The sequence below is a fragment of the Taudactylus pleione genome, unplaced genomic scaffold (genome assembly GCF_031769625.1).
Source record: "Taudactylus pleione unplaced genomic scaffold, aTauple2 ptg000083l, whole genome shotgun sequence".
Lineage (NCBI taxonomy): Eukaryota > Metazoa > Chordata > Amphibia > Anura > Myobatrachidae > Taudactylus > Taudactylus pleione.
In genome coordinates, this window is record NW_028284485.1 from 18,548,106 (window position 1) to 18,570,748 (window position 22,643).

At 40.7% G+C, this 22,643-nt stretch overlaps 1 protein-coding gene across 1 annotated transcript in view; it reads right to left on the reverse strand.

Moving 5' to 3' along the window:
* DROSHA (drosha ribonuclease III) overlaps nucleotides 1-22,643 on the reverse strand; it is a 375,790-nt gene that overhangs the window by 106,268 nt on the left and 246,879 nt on the right. Inside the window, exon 21 of the mRNA XM_088468255.1 lies at nucleotides 15,703-15,802. Within this exon, the coding sequence (XP_088324381.1) occupies nucleotides 15,703-15,802 (100 nt within the window). The remainder of the gene's footprint in view (nucleotides 1-15,702; nucleotides 15,803-22,643) is intronic.

The window sequence follows — 22,643 nt, forward strand, 5'->3', positions numbered from 1 at the left end:
TAGAGTACACTGCACACCATCAAAATAAACCTTCTCCAGACAAGCAATTTCACGCAAACTATGCCCTGCATTTCCCAAAGTGAGATAAGGTAGATCATTTTGAAATATTTTTGATGTATAACTGGGTGGTATTAAATACTATGCAGGTGAAGTTTTAAATACTATGCAGGTGAAGTTGAGCCATTAGAATTGGATTCTGGAGGAAATGGGGGGCAATGGAGAGATCTGCATAGTGATGCAGCAGATGTGGAGTGGAATAACAGCCTTGCTGTTGAATTTAGGAACCATTAAAGTTGGGGCAAATAGTGTCTTTTAGTTGCATCTTGGATAAGAAATGGGCATTTACTAGAATTTCTTACTACACTCTTTCCTCTAAAAAGTATGAGGGCTGTGAAATGTACTCTATGAAGCACCACAAACATTACATGAAAGTCAACTCCATCTGTAAATGATGTACCAGCCTAACTGTAAGGAACAGAACAATTTACCAAACATTTTAGGTATATACCTAAATAAAATCTTACTTCTACATTTCTTGATATCACTCTTATTTACCGATTTAGATTTTATACACAATAAAGGAATACCAAAAGTAGAGTGCATGAATACTGTTACGTGTAAGAATAAATGTAAAATCTTATCACTAAAGCACAATGGAAAGTAACTTTCAGAAGTTAACATGCAACTTTTAAAATGCAGTACATTCACAGATCTGAACACTGTAGTGGAGCTGGTAGTATTGATAGAACTACTAGAGATGAACACAGTTCTACTTACATTGGTTAGTTAAAAGGGTTTCCCTTTTCTGACACAAAATGCACATAAACATCTTCCTAATGTTTATTTGCTTCAGATTAGTGTGCAGGCCAGAAATCTTAAAAAATTGTAGGTGTTTTATTTGGCAAGGTGCTTGTATGTCTATCAAATTAAAGTACTTTAGAAAATTGGGTGAATTTTTCTTAGTTGTGATGTTACAGTTTGACCTTTTGAAGGAGAAGGTAAAAACACTTGTCAATACTGTAACATGTAATGAGCAGCTGTTGTTGTGAGCTAAAGTCTAGCACTGTGAAGGTATAAATGGTAAAGTGGAACACTGTAATTGAAGGCTGTCTAATACATGAGCGCAGTTGAGCTTTTGTTTTCTATGTAAAGTTCACAACACCAAATGCCATATTATATTATTTGCTAGGTGATGGGTGTGCACTATCAATTTTAATTTTAATCAGAAAGTTTAGTGCCATAAATATATTTATTTTACTACACACATTTTAAGTCATAAAACAATGATTCACATCTGTTATAAGTGTGGTACAAATTGAAAGTACGAGTAATTTTATAAACGTTTAGAAACAAACAAGTTCCCGAAAAATGTCATTTTTTTTTCTAAGCAATTTTATTTGTCCTATGAGAAATATATTGTGAGCAACAAAATAAACGTGTTGTATCAGCAAAAAAAAAATATATATATTTAACTGTACAGAATATAAAAACGCACAATCCAATGCAGCAGTATTAAATTGGGGTTTCCGTATTCCAAAGAGAATGCTACTGAAATGTGCAGAGGATATTACATACATCCATGATTAGTGTGGCAAATATAGTTATAGGAACAGTGTCTCTGAATTTGAAAACAAACTAAATTTTCCCAAATGAAATGGATGAGTTAACGTATTTAGAACAATACCATTACCAGAGCTCAATTTACATCATCGTAACACCACAAGCCTACACCTCAATAGACCTCATTGTGACTTCTGCTCAAATTACAAACAGGCACCAATGATCATATACATAGGTACCATTTACTTTCAAATTTGTTTATTTTTCTAAACAATAACATTTCAACAATAAACATTTAGAAAGACCAGTATTAATACAATGAATACAGTGTAGTCTAATGCTGGCCATACACTCTGCAATTATCGGGACGATCCGCCCGATATCGGCGGATCTCCACGATAATTGCAGCGTGTATGCGGGCGACCGAGGGTTAAATATTGCTCGGTCGGGCATGCTGGATTGTCCAGCACGCCCGTCCGATGCGATATTTACCCGGGAAACTGTCGGCCGCATCGGGCAGTGTATGCCCAGCGCGGCCGACAGACAGACATTTCCTGTGTTCCTTCCTACGGAAGGAACAGGGAAATGTCTCCTCCCCCGGGGGCGGAGCACGGATGTCGGGCTATACACTGTGAGTGTATGCCGGCGACATCAGCGGCTGGCAGGCAGCCAGATAAAATGTCTGTCGGTCTGACAGACATTTTATCTGGCAGTGTATGCCCAGCATAAGTAGCAAAGTAAGCTAGTCTCATGTAGTATAGTATTTAAAAATAATGAAGTAGGGGGAAAAAAAAAAAAAGGTAAGGAAAAATTTTAACCTAGGAAAAGTGAAATGAGTGAACAAAAACATAAAGGCTATAGGAAATATTGCACTGTGATAACAAATTGTCAGATATACAGCCATAAATCCAGTGTGATGCTGCTGTCAGCTGGGACATGCTAATGCTGCAAGTCCTAATGCTGGCCATACACCTGCACGACCAGCATATGTTCCGATTCAGCATCCGACTCCCCGGAGCTCCCTGGCAGTGCCGGCAGCATATTTGTTGTTTTTCTAAGCACAGGATCTGTATGATCGAGCCTGTGCCTCATGCGCTCATTAGGGAAACAGTCATTGAAATGACTTGAATTGCTGCACGATGGATCGCATGAACAAAATAAATGGCACGATCTGCACACGATACGATGGAACATATGGCCTGCACATCTGATCATAAGATCCGATTATAGGAGCTGCGGAAGCGCGCATCGGATCGTATCTTACTAAGAAAATACACCATTTTCACAAGATCCATCTTATGACTCATCGAAAATCGTGCAATCTGCCCGAAATCGTGCAGGTGTATGACCAGCATTAGAGTGCAAGAAGCAGGTAGGATTTCCGCTCTTACTAAAAAATTCATATAAAGATATAAACATAGCCATCCTACTGCCACAATTAGTACCTCAAGGTTTATTAGGAAACCACTTCATCAGGTTTGGAAACCATTGTGAAGGAATACACGGACATATTAAACAAGGCCCAAAAGGGAATCATGTGGAAAGCTCCTAGCACTTGGACTTGTAGGAGAGTTACTCCCACAATACAGGCATATAATTCTTCATAACAGTGATCTGCAAAATTGACTATCATCTTACACTGCACCCATCAACATGCAGTGGGCATCTGCTAAATCTAAAAGGTTAACCTTCTCTGCAGTCCCCCAATACGAGACAAGCAGGCCTACAGCAAGAGGTTTTGTAATTTGAGAAGACTCGAGTCAATACATTACTATATGAATAACTAAAGGGTTACCTGTGCAATTTTAGCAACATAATAGGCCCACTAGTGGCACGCTACCTAAATGTCGACATTGATTTAACCTTATGACCACTCTGAATTGAAAATTATGTTTTTCAAGATTTTCATTTATGCTACTGATTGACTATCTACAGCAGTGGTTCTCAATAGGTCAAGTTTTGAGGATGCCTGCCTGTGAAAGCAGGTAGATAATTACTGACACAGCAAAATAGATTAACTCACCTGTGCATGATTAAACAATCCACAAAACATGATCTATTGTTGTTACTTAAGGACTAGAGTTGAGAACTCCTGATCTACAGCATATGTTTGTGCGTAGCATGAACCCTGCATCACACAAGGATATTGATAATTGCCTACTATTATACACTCTGGATACAAATTTTGTCCTAGAACTCATAAGTCCTCCATGTAGTCAAATTTCTGTTTGAAATAATTTTTAATGAGAATTTATGTCATACAGTGTCATGCTTATTAGAATTCAACATAGAATTATGACAATACAAAAAACAATATGGCAAGATAGAAAGTCTTAAGATGGCCACGCATATAAAGATTATATGTCCAATAAGCCAACTAGTTGATTGGTTGGAATGAAAATCTGGTAATGTATGAGAGTAAATGATGATCAGCAATTTGCTCCTGAATGCCAGAAAACCGATGAAAATGGTTGTTCAGACAAGTTTGTTAAATGTTTGATCTAAACAATTTGTTCAAACAACAGTTTTTGTCCATTTTCCGGCGTTTAGGAGCAAATTGCTGATTGTCATTATCAGATTTTCATTCCAACCAATCAACTAGTTGGCTGCTTGGACAGATAATCTTTAGATGTGTGGCCAGCTTTAGCGAATTATACAGTAGGAGAGCAGAGAGAGGAAGGGGAAGGTGGAGGAAAGGGTAAAGAGGGAAAGGGGAGGCAGGAAAGTTGGGCAGTGTTAGTAAGGGAAAAGAAGGCAAGGAGGAGGGGGGACTGTTGGTGAACATGGCTCCTAACGAAAAGCTATAGAGTATCAATAAAGAGCCTCATGATAAGCAATCCAGGGTGAACAAATTTCAGCTAATTTGTGCAGGCACTCATGTAATTAGCTAGTAATATGCTTTAAATGATAGGTGTGCCAAATTGAGTTGTGTAAAAGCAGAAGAGTAGGGGGTGGTCTTCCTTCTTCCAGCAAGCCACGATAGCACAATTAGCTGCATTGAGAATTGCCGAATAAGTATTTGGGATTGTCTATCACCATGAGGAATGGGACGTGGTGGGAGATAATAGGAGAGTCAATAGGGAAGTGAAATGCTTGTGAGGGTGAGAATAATCCAGCGAACCATGTACCAAAAGGACTTAACTTTAGGGCAGAGCCACCATATGTGGGCAAAGGTGCCCTCCTTTCCACAGTATAGAAATGTTTATAGGTATTTTCCTTGATTCTAATGCAAATAGAGGATATATTATTATTATTATCATTTAGCAGCAAGCTCTTCAGAATCTCTCCCAAGCCTCTCTCCCAGGCCAGCTCATGAGGCCCTTTGGGCATTTGGTTGTGGGAAATTAGATGACTGTAAATGGTAGATATGAGACCCTTGGAGTCAGTTCTCCAGAGACAAAATGTTTCTAAGGGGGTATAAATCGGACAGGGATGGGACCCCCATAAGCGATGTATAGAGATGGGGGAGCTGAAGATATTGGGGAAAACATTTGGCAGGGTATACCAAATCTATCCTGGACAGCAGAACATTTTTTATATTGTGATTGGTCCAGGGATGGAAAGGTTTAGAACCAAGGCCAGGTAGAAATTCTTCATTAATCCATAAAAGGGTCATAAAAAGGCGGTTTTGCACCAGTGCAAAAGTTCTACTATCGACAGGGAGAAGCGAAGAGTAGGGGGGTGGTTAGACAAAGAGGGTCTGTGACTAGGGCGCATACAGAAGAGCGAACAGGGAGAGAGGAAGTGGCCAAGTTGTGCCTCAAGGTCTACCCAGTCTCTAGAATGAAGATCAACATGTGCAAGAACCGCTTGGGTTAGATGGGTTGCTAGGTAGTATTTGTGAAAGTTCGGTAGGTCCAGACCGCCGTCCCTGGTGTGGCAACATAATATCCAAAATTTCACTCTGGGTCTTCTGCCGGACCATACGAATCTGGAAACTAACCGCTGAAGGGTAGACAAAAATAGCGAGGGAACACGAATTGGGAGGGTCTGAAAAAGATATAGAAATCTCGGGAGGACAATAATTTTGATGGCGTTTATACTGCCAATCCAAAATATAAAATGAGTTCCCCCAGGTACCTAGGTTGCTGCAAATTTTCTCTAGAAGAGGGGGAAAGTTTGCAGCAAAGAGCTTATCATATAACCTAGTGAGCTGTATAGCTAAGTACTTCAGGAAGTGAACACCACTGAAAATCAAATCAAAGGTTCCATGATTAAGGTAGGGGTTCCATGATTAGGGAAAGGCAAAGAGGAGGGTTGAAAGGGAGCAGCCTTATCTAGTGCCGTTTAATATATTAAACACAGAAGAAGCAAAGCCATTAGCTAAGACAAGGATAGATGAATTATAATATAGAGAAGCAACACCTCAAATTAAATTACCCCAAAAGCCAAAGGCTGGCAAGGTTAGACGCATAATGGCCTTTTAAGGCCACCACCAGAGCAGGGAGCGATCTCTCATTTACTATGTGAATGTGGTCAATAAGCTTACGCGTGTTGTCAGAGGCTTGTCGGCCAGGAATGAAGCCGGCTTGGTTTTAGGTGAACAAAAGAAGGAATTATGATCGCGAGACGTGTAGCCAGGATCGTTGCAAAAATCTTTAAGTCCACATTAAGAAGGGAGATTGGCCTGTAGCAAGCAAACGAATTGGGGTCACGTCTTTCTTTGTGAATAACCACCATCTCCGCTCTGGTGGTGACCTCATTGAACTTCAGACCTGTGAGGATAGTGTTATACAGATTTAACAGTAGGGGGGAAAGAGTGGGGAGGAATCTCTTATAGAAAGCAGCAGAGAAGCTGTCAGGGCCAGTGTCACAACCAGGGTTTCTCGGCATGGTGGTCGACGGGTATTACCTGTGAGGTCACTGTGGCGGGGGGCGTCTGGTGGTGGTGCTGGTGTGTGGCGAGGGGCATTGGCTGTGCGTGGCTCTGCGCAGGCATGCTTTCACATTGGGCTGGTGAGGCCTGGCAGTGCTTCCGTTCTGTTTGGCATGGGCGCCGCCATCTTGCCTCCGGCCATGTGATTTGCTCGCCCAATCCTGGTTAGTCACATGCTCTCTCTGGCCAGTCACGGCACAGCACTTGGTATTTAGGGAGGTTCAGAGCCTCACTTCATTGCCAGTGCAACGTGTTTCTCAGCATAGCTGAGAGAGTTCCCTGTGCTCACCAGCTGTTACCTGTGAAACACTACCTGCCTGCCTACTTGTCTGCTCGAACCCCGCTCGACTACCCTGCACCCTCCATTACCTTCCCCTTGCCTTAGTACCGGAGTCCTGCTGTTCACCCTGCACCTTGCCTCCACTGACGCTCTGCTGGATATTTCTTCCTCAGTCAGCACTCTTCATTAATCAGTCACCACCTGGATAGTTCCCCTTGTCTGCCACTACCTGGACATTTTCTATTAACCAATCACTACCTGGACATTTTACATTGCCTGTCACTAACTGGACTTTTCCCTATTTGCCTCACTACAGCTCCCAAGTGCACTTTAGTGCTACACCCGGACTTTCTGTTTTACCACATTCATGTTTGTTAAGCCACTCATTAAAAACTCCACATTTACTTTTAAACCTGCTTCAGTGTCTGCTCCTATTACCACCCCGGGTCCACAAAAAAACCAGAACATCACAGCCAGGGGCCGATGAAGACTTAAGAGATTTGATGGTTCGATCAAGTTCCTCCACAGTAATGTCCTCATTTAAAGCAGAAAGTTGAGAATCTGACAAATGCAGTAGGGTACAGGATGCAAGATATTCGCGGGTATCCACAGAAAGAGAGAGCGGTGAAAGCTCCCGGTTTTGTAAATTATAAAGCGAAGAATGGAAATCTTGAAAACTATTGGCTATGGATTTAGGATCATAATGCGATATAAATGAAGAGTCCTTAATAGCCAAGACTCTATTTTTGGTGCGTTTAGCTATGAATTTAAGTGCAAGAATGGCATCAGCTTTGTCGCCACATTCGTAAAAGCGTTGCTGCAGCCATGTAGTCAAATTTCTAACATCTTATCCACACGTTTGTTTATATAAACCTTCTACTACAATGGTGGATTCTTACTAGCAACCCCTATGCACCGCAATCCCTTACTAAGGCACATTCTGGTACTACGAATCATCAGGTGCTTCTACTCAGATACAGAGCAGGTTCCTAAGGCTACGTACACACCTATAGATATATCTGTCCAATCTGTCTGTTGAGAAGGAAAATCTGGTAATGTATGGGAGCAAACAATAGAAATTTTCTCCCAAACACTGCAAAACAGACCAGATTTTCCTTCCCACCAGACAGAATGAACAGATATATCTATAGGTGTGTATGTAGCCTAACTCATGCTTAGGTTGTATTTAAATAATTTCCATGACAGTTCCTTCAAAAACCTAGCTCACACATTGTTCCTTCAACCTCTATTTAAATACCCACTCAGATTACTTGTACCTCTAAGTTATACTAGTTCTGCACAAAAAATGGTAAAAATTTAATCTACAACACTGCAACATGCTACAATGAACCTGCTAACCTGTGACTTTATCAACTGGATAAACCTGGGACTGTCTATCTTTACAAAAGACATGATCATTCTCCCAAGTAACCAATAATATGGATTATAATAGCCCTAAACATTAGCAATTAATTTTTGAGTCCATCTGGGGACACTGATTGACCATGGGTATAGCAAGGGTTCAGGAGCTAGCACTTTACTGGTTAAAGTTTTTAAATATAAAGCTTCTCCCCTCCAACTCCTTTAGTTTAAGCTTAAAAAGCCCCAAGTATAGATTGTGAAAGAATGTCACACCACTGTCACCCACAACATCATAAGGGAGGGATAACAGTGGCCCCCAGATGGACTGGATTTAACAGCAAGGAGTTGATGTATCAAGCAGTGAAAAGAGTGGACAAGTTGCCCATAGCAACCAATCAGCTGCTACCTATATTTTATAAAATGTACTTGAATAATGGTACCTCGATGCTTATCGGTTGCTATGGACAACTTCTCCACTGGTCCACTTCTCCACTCTTTTCACTGTTTGATACAACAACCCCTAAGTAATAAATCTTATTCTCTCCTTAACTCCATCCAGGGACAATGCTTGACCATGGTTACATACCAAAGCTGCCCCTAGAAGAGGGTATGATCAGCTTTGGCTGAACGCAATACTTTCCATTCAAAGAAGCATCCCTGGAAGCAAACTCATAAAATCTGTACAATTTGGTGAATGCATGAATTGAGCACTATGTAGCTGCTCTGCAGAAGCTCCATATAGCGCCGTCCCCAAAGTCCTAACCAAGCGAGTAGAATAAGCCTAAATCCCAGCTGGAACAGGTCATTCAGCCCCCTGATATGCTTGCTGAATCATGGCCCTAATTAATTGGATATTGTCTGCTTGGATACTGGCCAATCTATTTTTTGGCATAATAAAGGATAGATAAATAAATCATTTTTTTTTATGCTGGCTATTCTCTCCAGATAAATTCTTAAAACGCTCACCACATTGAACAGACACAACTGACCCTGATGTGTCGTCTTACTTGATTAAGATAAAATGCTGTCACCACCTTTAATTGGATAGATGGTAGCGTGTGTAACACTGCCCTATCCTCGTGGATCACTACAAATACAGGTCTACATAAGGTTCCTAATTCTGAAACTCTTCTAGCTGATGATATCCCTAAAAGAAAACAATTTCCAAGTTACAAACTTCAAGTCCCCCAACTGCAAAGGTTCAAAAGGTGGAAGCTGAATTGCTGACAACACAACATTTAAATCCCAAGGCTCTATAGCAGTGGTTCCCAAACTGGATGCCGTGGCACCCTGGGGTGCCTCAGAGCACTTGCAGGGGTGCCTCAGGTTGGAGGTCTGGGACAAACTAAGGTAAGTGCGGGGCATACTTAGCGTTAGCCGCGCCAGGGCGGGGGTAGGATTAGGGTCTCTAGCGGGGTTAGGTTTGGTGGGGGTGGGAGATTAGGGTTAAGCACCCCTAGGGAGGATGATTAGGCACCACCGAGGGGGAAGTTAGGATCAGGCACCCCCCCGGAAGGGTTAGGTTTAGGGTGCGGGGAGGGGGGTTAGGTTTAGGCATCCCCGGGGGGTACTTAGGGTTAGGCACCACCTCGGGAGTTTAGGGTTAGGGGGGGGGGGCGTTTGGTAACTTGCCTGAAGCTGTCGGGATTTCATCCTCTCGGCCTGAAGCTGTCGGGATTTGAACTGGCGGCTAAACAGCCGCCGCCATTTCAATCCCATTCTGATGGAAATGTAGCATGTCTTTGTAATAAGAAGTAAAGGGAAAAGAAAGAAAGCCCAGATTATGTACTATCAGTATTGAAAGAGCCAGTATTAATAAAAATATAAATGAGAGCAGATTCCAACTAAAAAGTTGTGTACTGGCGGTGCTCCCTAGGAGTAGCCAAAAAGAAGGATGGAACAAAAACTCCTTGGGTGAGGCACTCTTAATGCTCTTGCTGAAATGCAACATTTATTGATATAATGATAAAAATTATATGGCAAACTAACAAAACAAACAAAAGGACACTAGTACTAGTGAACTGTAAAATGTGGTACAATAAAACCCACTTTCTATGTATAAAGGACAAAAATCTTATTGGTTTATAGTATATATAGATACACACATAATTGGAGTTATTAATTCACCATATATATCTTCTCAGGTGTTGGGTATGAAATGCCAACAGTTGGGATCCCGACAGGGTTAACATACCGACACTTGTTGGTGGGTATGCTAACCCTCTCCCTCTCTCTACCCTCACCTTCCTTGTTTGGTGCCTAACCCTAACCCCCCCCCCAGTGCCTAAATCTAACCGCCCCCTCCCAACACACTAAACCTAACCCAGTGGTTTCCAAACTTTTTTGAATCATGGCACCCTAGAGTATCAGCATTGCTTTCAAGGCACCCCTAGGCCAAATGTTTGTTAATGAGAAATTCTGAAAAAAATTAAGTAAATTGTTATTACCTTTCATCCTTAGGTTCAGTTATGTGGTGGCGGACAAGTTCGCACATCTGTTTGTCCACATATTTACATTAAATTGACCATAAATAATTTGATTTGCTGCTGGACCACCAAGCTGAGGCACCCCTGCAAGTGTCCCGAGGCACCCCAGGGTGCCACGGAACACAGTTTGGGAACCACTGGCCTAACCCCAACCCTCCCCCTAGTGCCTAACCCTAACCCCCCAATGCCACTACTTACCTTGCCGGGATGGCGGCGCTGGGGGACTGATCGGCATCGGGATTCCAGTGCCGGTAATGTAAGCATCGGTATCCCGACCTCTTCTCAGATATTCTGAGGTTTTGGTATGGAAATACAGATAATCATGGTTACTGATTCACCACATATCCTTTTAGATGTTCCTCTGCTAGATAGCTAGTAAGCAATTATGCAGAACGTTAAGATCACAGACATTAAAACAAAAAAAAAATTGTAGATGATATAGTGAAATTGAGGTCCTTCAATAGATATCACTGATAGACTGTCCAAGGAAAATACATACCAATGGATTTAATAGGATGCGGTCAATATCCCGGACGTGCGGGATGCGCTTAGAATACCGGCGCCAGAATCCTGACACCTGCCAGAATCCTGTCGCCGGAATCCCGACGGCTGGCATCCCAAAGGTAAGTATCGGGGTTAGGCACATACACTTAAGGGGAATGGGTTGGGTTTTGGGTACAGGGAGGGGGAGGTTAGGTTTAGGCATCGGGGAGGGAGGGTTAGGGAGAGTGGGTGGGTTAGGATACTGACTAACAGATGTCGGTATGACGAGGTTTGGGATTTTATCTGCCGGCATCCCGTACTCAACCTGGATTAAATGGATGTTGCAATCATTGGTGTGTATGTGATTGAGAGGGAATAAGAAGTAGCTAAGTGTCCACTGTGATATCCCTTCTGTCTTCTTCCATTTGCCGCAGAAGGCAGTGAACGGTAGATGAGAGAGGGAGTGTTTCACATGTATACATAAAGCTGAAGAAGGCAGCATCACATCTGCTCTCAGTGTCACAGCTCCAATCCCTATGATTAGATATGTGGACACAGATTCTAATCACTGAGCTCGGCTGATGAGTGTGTGAATTAGTAGAGAAAGTAATAGTAGTGTGTGCTGCTTCAAGACCTTTTGGACATACAGTAGGTAGTAGACATATCCCAGACCTATTCAAAATCAATACATAAAACAGTCAATTGTAGTAATCTAGATTGTAAACATAATAGGTATGTAAAAAGTCATCCCTCAAAAGATACCAAAAATACAAAAATCCACTGACAAGGTGTAGGGATCAAATTAAATCAATAGTGATGTGTATGGTTTCACACTAAAGGGTACATACCAAACCTTTTTTTAACATGTCATATATATATATATATATATATATATATATATATATATATATATATATGTATGTATGGACATGCATGTGTACATCAGATCTATTGAGAGTCAATTACCGTAATTATGTTTTATATGTATCTAAATGAAATAATGAATCTTAGTTCAATAATAAAATCTGAATAAATGGTATATACCAGAGTGGGAAAAGTAACTGACAATTGATCAGACACTCACTCTGTTGTAATTATGTATCTTAATGTACCTTGGAGATGAGAGAAAGGAGTATAACTGTGGAGGTATGAGTGACAGCTGTGCACACAGCTGTCAGCCCATGTACTGTAGATATAAATGCATTTCACTGTGCTGTGACTTGGTCACAAAGGTAGGAATCAGTTCAGTCAGTTTGGTTAGAGGGTCCGCCTAATACTGTGGGCATATACTAATCAGGATGGATCTTTTATGATTTTATGGGTCCGGCGGCCATTAGGAGTCAAGCATTAGGGACAAACTCTTTGAAATGCCAGTAAACAGCTATTATTTGTATCAGATTCAGCTATTCATGGGTGACAGGTCCGGCAGCCAATAAAAGTGAGTGTATCAAAACCTCCGCAGGATGCCATTAATTATTTCCAGCTACATAAAAAAGATTAAACTGTGTAAAACCAAATAATGGCGAGGGTACGGGAAGCGACCTTTACAGAAATGAAAATGAATAATAACCTTAGCATTACAGTAAGAGGAGAGGAACGGGGTATTATACCACAGACATGCATCTGTCTAAATATCAGGCTGTCTGTTTCTCACTAATTGCTGGTTTTATACATCAATCTGCCAAACTCATCCCCCTTTAGGGGCCAGTGGTCTGTACTGGCTCTGTCATTAGCTTGAAGAGTCTGTTCTGAATTTGATTTGCAAAGCAGATTGTCTAAATAAGGAAAAATACTTACTCCCATAGATCTTAGTAGACCTGCCATGACATTTGCAAATATAAGAGGGTTTGTTGCCAAGCCAAAAGGGAGAGACCTGAATTGAAAGCATCTTCCATTGACCGCAAACCTTAAAGTAACTTTTGCCCTTCCCAAATGGGTATCGGGAGATAGGCATACATGCCAAAAATTTGGCTACATCCATTTTGTTTACGACTAATCTTATTGATTCTATTGTAAATCTGTCTACATGCGTTCTTGTATTTAAATCCTATAAATTTAAAATAGGTCTGTGAATCCAGTATGTTTATTGGACTAAAAACAGATTGGAACAAAATATTATTGATATTTAATTTTCTGGTACTGGAACAATCACTCCTGAATCTAGAAGGCCAGTAATTGTTTGATCTAAGGCCAGACACCTTTCCCTGTTGTTTAGTAACCTTGTTGAAAAGTAACTTTTCGGTGGTGGATCTGAAAGTCAGAGGATATAACCTCTCTCTATTTTACCTGTCACCCATTTGTCTGAAGAAGACCTTCTCCACTGGTCCCTGAATGACAGAAGACGGGCACCCATCATAAACATCTCTTGGTTTATGCCCCTCTCATCGTGTCTTCTTACTCTGGAACCTAGGCAAATCACATTTCCCTGGCTCCTTCCTACTCGTCCCTCTACGTGCAAACATTCAGAGCAAGGACGCCTATCTCTTGGCCCAGAAAGATATAGAAAGACTGCCCCTGTTCAAAGGATGCGACGAGTGGACCAAAATTTAGATTAGAAAAATTACATACAGGTAAAAAATAACATTTACAACCAGTGGCCTCTGAGACTCTTTTATCCAGTTCTGGACTAAACAACAGTTTTCCGTCACAAGGTAAGCCTTCCATGATTTTAACCATATGCACCTTGCCACAGCCACTAATTCAGAAATCTTAGACTTTAATAAAGACGCATCTAAAGTGATCTCCCCCAATTAATCTGCAAATTTTAATCTGCAATAGAAAACAGCTGAGACTTATATATGTCTGACTGAATACCTTAGACCAGTGGTTCTCAAACTTGCTCCTCAGGACCCCACACAGTTCACGATTTCCAGCTCACCTAGCGGGTGCACACGTGTATTCGTTACTCACTAACACATTTTAAAAGGTGGAGAAAATTATTTCACTTGTGATTCTGTGAGGAGACCTGGAAAACATGAACTGTTTGGGGTCCCGAGGACAGAGTTTGAGAACCTGTGCCTTAGGACCAATAAGGTCAGTTCACTTGTCTATAGCCTTAGTTACCCAAGCCGAATAAATTCTGGGCCTCAATGCTGCCCCAGTGGTTACATCAATTGATTTTAAAATTATTTTGCACTTCCGGTCTGAGCCTTCCTTTAAGGAGGTTCCATCTGGAATAGGTAAAACCATAGTTTTAAATAAGCAAACTACAGGAATATATTCTCTTTGTGGCTGCTCTTTATAGGCAATTTTGCTTTATGGTACCGGATACATTTAACAATCTGCATGGGATATGAAATTTCTCATCAGGATTTAGCTAAGGTTTTTCCACTAAATCTGATAATTGGGAGGATAAAGGAAATAATACAGATATTTTTATTCAATCTCGTGGTTATAAATAAGTCATCGCAAAGAACCTCCTGATTTTCTACATCTCTGAGGTCCAAAACCTGGCGAATACCTCTACACCTTAAACACCTACTCATTCATCTATTAAGGATATTGGGTCCTTAAAATCTTTTTGGTATTATTCCTGATCCGAAGAAACACCAGACTCTGAAAAACCTGACAAATGAATTTGCCCCATAACACTCACTAACGCACTCTCTGCCCAGCAGAAGAAAATAATCTATCTACAGAGGATGATGTTGTCTAAAGATCTAATGCAGTCCGCTCCAAGATGGAACTTCCCAGGACCCCATGGTTCTGGATTCAGATAACTTAGAATAAAGAACCTCTGCGACCCACTTGGTCCATTTTAGGTGTAAATATAGACAAGTTAATCTGCTGTGTGGCAAAATGCCAGACTATACAAAATTAGGAACATGTAGTCTTTCACATCGGGAGGCACCTCAGCCATATCTGGTTTGTATCTACAATGGAATACATTACAAGCTTAAAGAGCAAATCTTAAAAGTGAGTGCAAGAGATGTGGGACACCCACTGCATAAATCCTAACACTGACAGTTTCTCTGTACCCTTACTAACTTCCTCCCCCATAGCATTTACAAATTCACTACATGGTCACTTCAGATGAGGAATCTTTTTCCACTGAAGTTTATAGTATGAACAAAGAGCTTAATGACTACAAGTCATTATTGATGATAATAATGAAACATAGCAACTCAAAAATATTGCAAGGTACCAGTTTTACCATTGCCATGGGAACTGTAAATATAATCCAGCAACAAAAACATACTTCATTATAGTAACTTCCCTAATAGAAAAAAAAAAAATACTATCAAAAGGTTAGGTAACAGTCTCTAACACAATTGACTATAAAAAGAATTAATAAACAGATCCTTTATTGTCTGGGAAGAACAAATATTTATTTAAAATTATTAACATCTAGGGAGTATAAGATTTATGTTGCTGTATTATCTCAGCAGAAAGCTCTAAGGTTACAAGAGTGCTGAAATATACATGAGTATACTGTGGAAGGGTCTGTGGATCAAATATCTTGTATGAGAAAACGCTGCATTTCAAGCAGTAGATACTGTTGAAGGATGTAAAGAGGTAGCTTCTGCTTATTGAACAGACTACATAATGGAGTTCTTAGAGAAAAAGGAATCTGTAGGAGAGACTGCTGGAAAACAGTCAACACATTAAAGAAGCAGCACAAAAATAATATTTTAACCATTCTAAACTTTTAATACCTTAGCCAGCATAGCAAGATGTTGATTTTGCACTATAGCTGTCCGATATGTAGCTAGTCCTCCTTCTTCCAGACTGGGAAATAAATAGTACAGGTGGACACTGTAATACAAAGAGAATTAAAGTCAGAAGCTAGAACAATAGAAAATAAAATCAGTTGCTAGTCATGATCCAACTGCTCATTGCTTGTCATCAATACACATTAGCATTTGTGTGTATTGTAAAATATACAGTCAGATATTATTTATTATTAATCCATCACATCTACTACACTCTACTTAAATAAACACAAGTTGAAGCATATTATCAAGAGTGAAATGTAGATCTATGACTTCTATCCAACGTGTCAAATGTTTTTCTGGGGAAGAATCGCTCAAGTACCAGCAAACCAGATTGTTTCCTTTTTCAGAAACCCTGTATTACTTGCATGCGTTATAGAAATTGCTACAGCCTAATAAAGGGAGTAGCACAAAATCTAGATATCAAGCTATATAAAAGGGGGTGGGGGCAAAGAATCAATAATAAAATAAATGAAGGTATGAGAACAAACTCTATAAAGCTATATAAATGGCAGTGTTTTTTTTTTTTTTTTCTATTTTTTTTTTTTTGTAGCGAAGCTCAAAAGTGTCCCCCACCAAATATCAAACTTTTCAGAGTGGCCCACTCAAAATAATATTTGAATACCCTTGTATTAGAGGTATGTTTTACATCACAATCATTTTCCATCAGTCTATTAGAGGAGACCCCTAACCTTTCACTACCTATAGTTCTGCCCCTTGCTTTCCTCTACTCACCTACTAACATCATGACACTGCCTCTATCACAAGCAGCCCTGTTCACATTTACACAAACAAGTAGAGTCCTAACACCTGACCAGCACACTCACCTCCTGAAATACTATGCGCTATATTATGATAATCTGACTGGCTACAGGCTGCACTATACCTAGATGCAAATGCGCTTTAGCCCAAAACCCCTCTTAATAAGGATCAGAAAAATTGCTGTAGAGAGATCAGTGGGGCCGAGGTATATGTACTTAAACAGATATATTTGCAAATGTTACCGACATGCTCTTTTAAAGTAGACAACTTACATACATTACATGTGCATATTGTAATGTGTTCCAAAATATTTAATTTGTGTATCAATCACCTAAAAAACTACAATTCAGTCTTTTTATGCATGAAGCTTAAAGAGTTACTAAATAAAATACATCTTCAGGAATTTAGGTCTGATAGGCCAACAGGACATTCTGGTACATAGCTAGTCATCATAGTAAGAATTTAATCCTCTGAAAATGTGACACACAGAAGCAATTGTAGTTTAATTTCCATAACATGGGTAAGAATTCTAATGAAACCATTAATGCAGAATCCAGAAGATACATCAATAACATTTTCACATCGTGCTTAACATCAGACATGGTTAGAAACATACAGGGAGCTAAACAGATTAAGTGGATATTATTCTAGGGTTAATTCTTCCTGAATAATATTATAGGTCATATTTATTCATGAATACAGAAGCATACTGTGATGGGTCTTCTCCCCCCACTCTATACACACAATGAGATATGTTTTATGTAGTTAATGTTTAAAATGTATTCAAACTTATATTAATATGTTTAAAGCTGCATACCCATCAAGTAAAATATGGTACTGAAGGCACACTCATCCCTAGCCACAGCCATGGGGTCTTCTACATGCAGTAATAAAAATTTGTATTGCAGCTTTAAAGAAAAATAAATACACTTACTTTGGTGGTCTATCGGGGAAGTGGGTATGGGGGGGAAGTGGTAATGTTGCAGGTGGTGCCAGAGGGTCAAAGACACTGGTGGTATATTGGCAGCAGCCTTAGTGAAATTCAACAGCGGTTGGCCACTCCACTATGGTGCAGGGTTAGTGGGGTACAGAATGTTTTCCCCAGAGGGGCTTCTAATTGTTGCAAAGGATTTAACTGAACCCAGAAGGCTACAGTAGCAGCAGCAATAGCCACAGAATCTGGTGGATAGCCCGCTTCAGTTGACATTAAAGTCCTTAAAGTTAATTTAAAGTTGTAAGTTAAAGATAACAATAATTCTTGCAGTGGGAGCATGTGGACCATTATGACTGACGAAGGATCAGCCTGGACTCACTAAATGGAAAGGGAGATGGATTATCCCCCTCCATCAGGATGTGTGAAAACTGCAAGACAGATAGTCTCTCAAAGCTCTTGCTCTGTACCTGTGAGACTACTCAGCAGAAGTGTTAGAAAACACTAATTTTTCCAGCTTTAATTGTAATTTAAGAAAATGCAGTGAAAGAACCATAAATAGTACAAAAGGTAAGCAGTAAATTGCTAGAGATTAAAGTTAAAAAAGAAAGGTTTAAGAAGTTATCAAAAACTGAAAAAAATTTTATTTAAAAAAAAAAAAAAGGGGGTCAGGCATTTTTGGGCTTTAACATGCAGGGAAGAGATAGCATTTAAAAACTGCAGCTTAGTAAATAAACTCCTGTAACACTAACTGTCAAGTGTGATGGTATGGGGCTCTTTTGCTGGATAGTGAGTCGTTGACTTGCACAGAGTGACTGGCATCCCGACCCAAAAGTGACTTGCATCCTGAACCCAAAGCATTTTGCATTGCCATATGTGAGGACATGAGATGTGTGTTACAAATGTACTGGCAGCATCTCAGTCCTTGCAGAGATCAATTTACTTTTTAGTCCTTTTGTGTCCCCCTTCCCGTCTCCTAGTGTATGTGTGATCATTCTCAGGACACACATTTCCATTAGCATGTCTATTATGTACTGTAATAATGTAAGTAATTGTAATGTTTAATACTGGATAAGCCTTGATGTTAGCCTGGTCCATATGTCTGTGTTATTCGTAACCACTAGAGCAAGGTGACACCTCCCAGAACAAAAGACCCTCTAAGTTAATTCTCACCTCCCCAGGGGACGCACAGGATTTACTCCTCCTTCCATTTGCCTGTTTTGTGTCTCACGTGAATCTGGTAGCCCGAACGGAACCATCCCCGCAGGTGTTCGTCAGGGAAGTAATATCAGGAGGAGGTAGGAGAAAGTGACAGCATAAGGGACTCGCACCAATCAGGAAACGGTGCAACCCCCCCTGGGTGGTCACAATATCGTGGGAAATTGGAAGATTTTAAAACATGTCACCGAAGGCAACTCCACATGTTAGTTGCTGACTTTGGCTAAGAGGCCTCGCTCTGCCATGGTATTAGTGGAACGCATCACCAGTTCTGTGGATTTATACTTTGGAAATTCTGCAAGGACCTATACGCTATTCATTGCTGTGTGTTCTGTGATTAGCTTCTACTGTATGGGATCCTGGAATCAATTGTTTGGACCCAGGGACTATCACTGCTGTGTGATCTCTGATAGTTTCTACGTGTGGGGTCCTGGAAGCGATTGAGTGGACATACGCTATTCACTGCTGTGTGATCAGTGATAGTTTCTACTGTGGGGACTGAGGGTCTCTAGCTATTTTGTGGAATTGTTCTGGGACATTATACTCTACTGGGACTGCCTCTGTCTGGACTGCTACCTGTTTATTGCCCGTTCACTGGATTTACTGCTTGTCCTGACATCATATCTATTTCTGTGTGCTGTGGAAAAATAAACCATCACGTTGGTTTCATCTGCTCGGTGTCTGGGTGACTGAGAGAACCCCGTATCCTCACATTCCATGTATCACTGTATGGCCTATGCCTAATTGGTCAAGGGTGTATCCTACAGCAAGATAATGACCTAAAACATACCCTATCCAGGATATGTCAGAGCTACCTTTGAGTAAAAAAACAAGATGGCAAGCTTAAAATCCTGGAACGGCTGGCACAGTCTTCAGACAAGCTGGTTTGGGGTAACCTGGAGAGAAGGGCAAAAGCAAAGCAACCTACAAGTGCATTAGATTTGTCTAAACTTCTGCAGCAGTGTTTGGAAGAACCTACTGAACAATACTTGATCACCATTGTAGATAGAATGCCACAAGTGTGTTTATCAGTTATATCTGCAAAAGTGGCTTCTTTGAGGAGTCAAAACTTTAAACTGAAATATGTTAAACTAAATAATTCTAAGATTTTTTTTTTTATATCCAATTGTTATTTGTTCTATGCATTAACTTCAGAGTACATTGCAGTGGTCACATTTTAGAGTACTTTTTATCCAAACAAGAGCAGATCATTATTGGTAATTAGCGAATGGTAATTTGCAATATGATGTTAAAAAAACAACCAAGTTAGTTGAGGGGCATTGTCTTTAGATTTTTTACAGACCAGCTGCTTTTAAAGAACAATCAATAAAATTCTACCCATCTTTAATGTGGAGACTGAAAAAGAGAATAAATGTACTCTCTTTTTTTGTGCACTCAAGGAGATAACTATTAATGGATATGAATTAAAAATATATGGTATTGGGAACATGAAGCACAGAACACGCATATCTACTTTCACTGAAGAACAATTTAGCCTACATATATGCTCTCTTTTATATGTTTAATACACAACCAATAATTTGTTTTAAACATCTAACTAGTTATCGCCTTGAATGTCCTGCAAAAATAGAGTACTTTCTTCTCTTTTGTTCTGTCTTCATATACCATACATTACTTTAGGGGAGCACCTCCATAAATTGATTCACTATACTAGCCTTCTCTGGTACTATTTCATCCCTTGATGGCTATTACAATAGTGTTATTTCTGGTGCAGGAATCCAATCCCCTTCTCCAACCCAATCTTTAATTGCAAGATGTGGTGCCCTAATATATCAGACAACACTTTACTTTCAGACTGTGTGCTCTGATAAACAAAACCATATTATTTTTTTCTCTAGGCCCACTATATACACAGACTGTGCTAATTTCCAGATAATGTGCTGATGAATAAGCAATTCAATTCTAGCCTGAGTCCCTCTAATTGCAAGATATGGATGCGCAATATAATAGCCAGCACGTATATACCTTATTTTTATACTGTATGCTCTGATGAACAAAGACTTACATGCTCCCCTGAGCCCCCTCATATGTTGTGTCCTAATATAACAGTCGGCCCTCAGATTTGTTCCAACACTGTGCTGTCGATGACATACAAAAAGAATCTTCTGTGGAGTCCCCTGCTGTTTGCTAAACAGCAGACACCAGACAAACTTGCTGCTGCTCTGCTCGCTCAGTGACCAGAGTCACATACTAAATACGCTCCCCCAAATTCAGGAGGGAGAGAAAGAGGAAGACATACAGATTGGCTTCTTCACTGACTGCTGGGTGGGATGTGTCACCCCAGACGTGCCCCCTGACAAGCATTTTTACCTCCAGTGTCTCATGCATAGAAATATACATATCACAGTTATTAAAGAGTGTCTGCATTAATGCCTGTAAATGCAATATAGATGCCTTTGAAATTACAATCACTAGTACACAGACATTAAACTGTGGAAGTTTCAAGAGAAACTGGGTAAATGGGGGTCTTCTAAAGGTTTTGACCAGTAATGTATGTGATGTGTTCCTGTAACTAGCAGATATGACCTAACACTCTAATCAATCCCACGACTGTCTTGTATTGAGCCTAGTTTTCTGCTTATGCATTGTCAGCTATCGTATAGTCTGATTCAAAGTAAGTGGTCAAGAAGCTTTGAACAAAGTATCCAACAAAGAGGTGCTGAAGCAGCTATCCCACCATACAGAAGTGTAAGTCTCTCCATGTGCCAATGAGAGAACCTAGTGGTGGCAATGATACCCACCATCTCACTACACAGTTTGCAGTTGTTATTTTGTCTAAGTGGCAATTTTAATAGTGGTCAGTGAGTTACTGATGTCAGCAGCACTCTATAACCTGGTAGCGGAGTAAGGCCATATGGTCACACATACAAATAACTTACTGCAATGCTGACAATTGGATTTTGATTTTATTGTAACGAACTTGGGATGGTGCAGTTTGTTAGTGCTGCTGAGAAAGCCTACAATAGTGCTTTGATCATTGCTCTTGGCTCTTCATGTATCAGACAAGGAATAAGTAAAGCAATGTCTTGGAGGTTTACAGAAAGGATTACACCAATGTAATGTGCAAAATGGTGCTAAAAGTTTATGCAAAATAGATAAAAAAAACAGCGGGCGAAAAAAGGGATGGAAAAATTATGATGAAATAACAAGAGATATGGTAAGAACTTACCTTTGTTATCTCTGTTTCTACGAAGTCCATAGGGTCCACAGGGTTGACCTTGGGGGTATAGGTTGGGAACCAAATCCGGGCACCACGCAGTTAAAGCTTTTAGCTCCCAGGATGCACTGGGTCCACTCTCCCTATAACCCCACCCCCAAGCCAGAGGCACCTCAGTTTGTAAGTAGCCAAAGGCCGGAGGAGGAGAGAAAAAGAGAGAGAAAACTGGAACACTCAATAACCATACTCACAGAAATGGGAGACGGAAAACCGGTGACCAGCCACACAGCCCATATGAAGCCAGGTGCGTCAGGGCGGGCGCCCTGTGGACCCTATGGACTTCGTAGAAACAGAGATAACAAAGGTAAGTTCTTACCATATCTCTTGTTTTCTACTTCAGGGTCCATAGGGGGTCCACAGGGTTGACCTTGGGGATGTCCCAAAGCAGTTCAACCAAGGGTGGGGACGCTCCTGTGCTGAGAGGAGAATCCGTCGCCAAAAAGGAAGCATCCTGAGAGGCAAAGGAAACCAATGCCTAGAACCTTAAAAAGGTGTGGACAGAAGACCACGTGGCCACCTAGTAAGGCAAAACAGCCGAGGCGCCACAGCGAGCCGCACACGAGGGTCACATGGCCCGAGAAAAAAACAAGCATCAACAACAGGAAGGCCTACCCATGGGTAGGCCCCTGAGGAAGACCTACGAGGCCATCCAGCCAACATTTGGTTATAGGCCGGCCATCCTTTCCTGTGAAAACCAGAAATCTCAGACCACCAATAAGGAGTCCGATTTCCGTA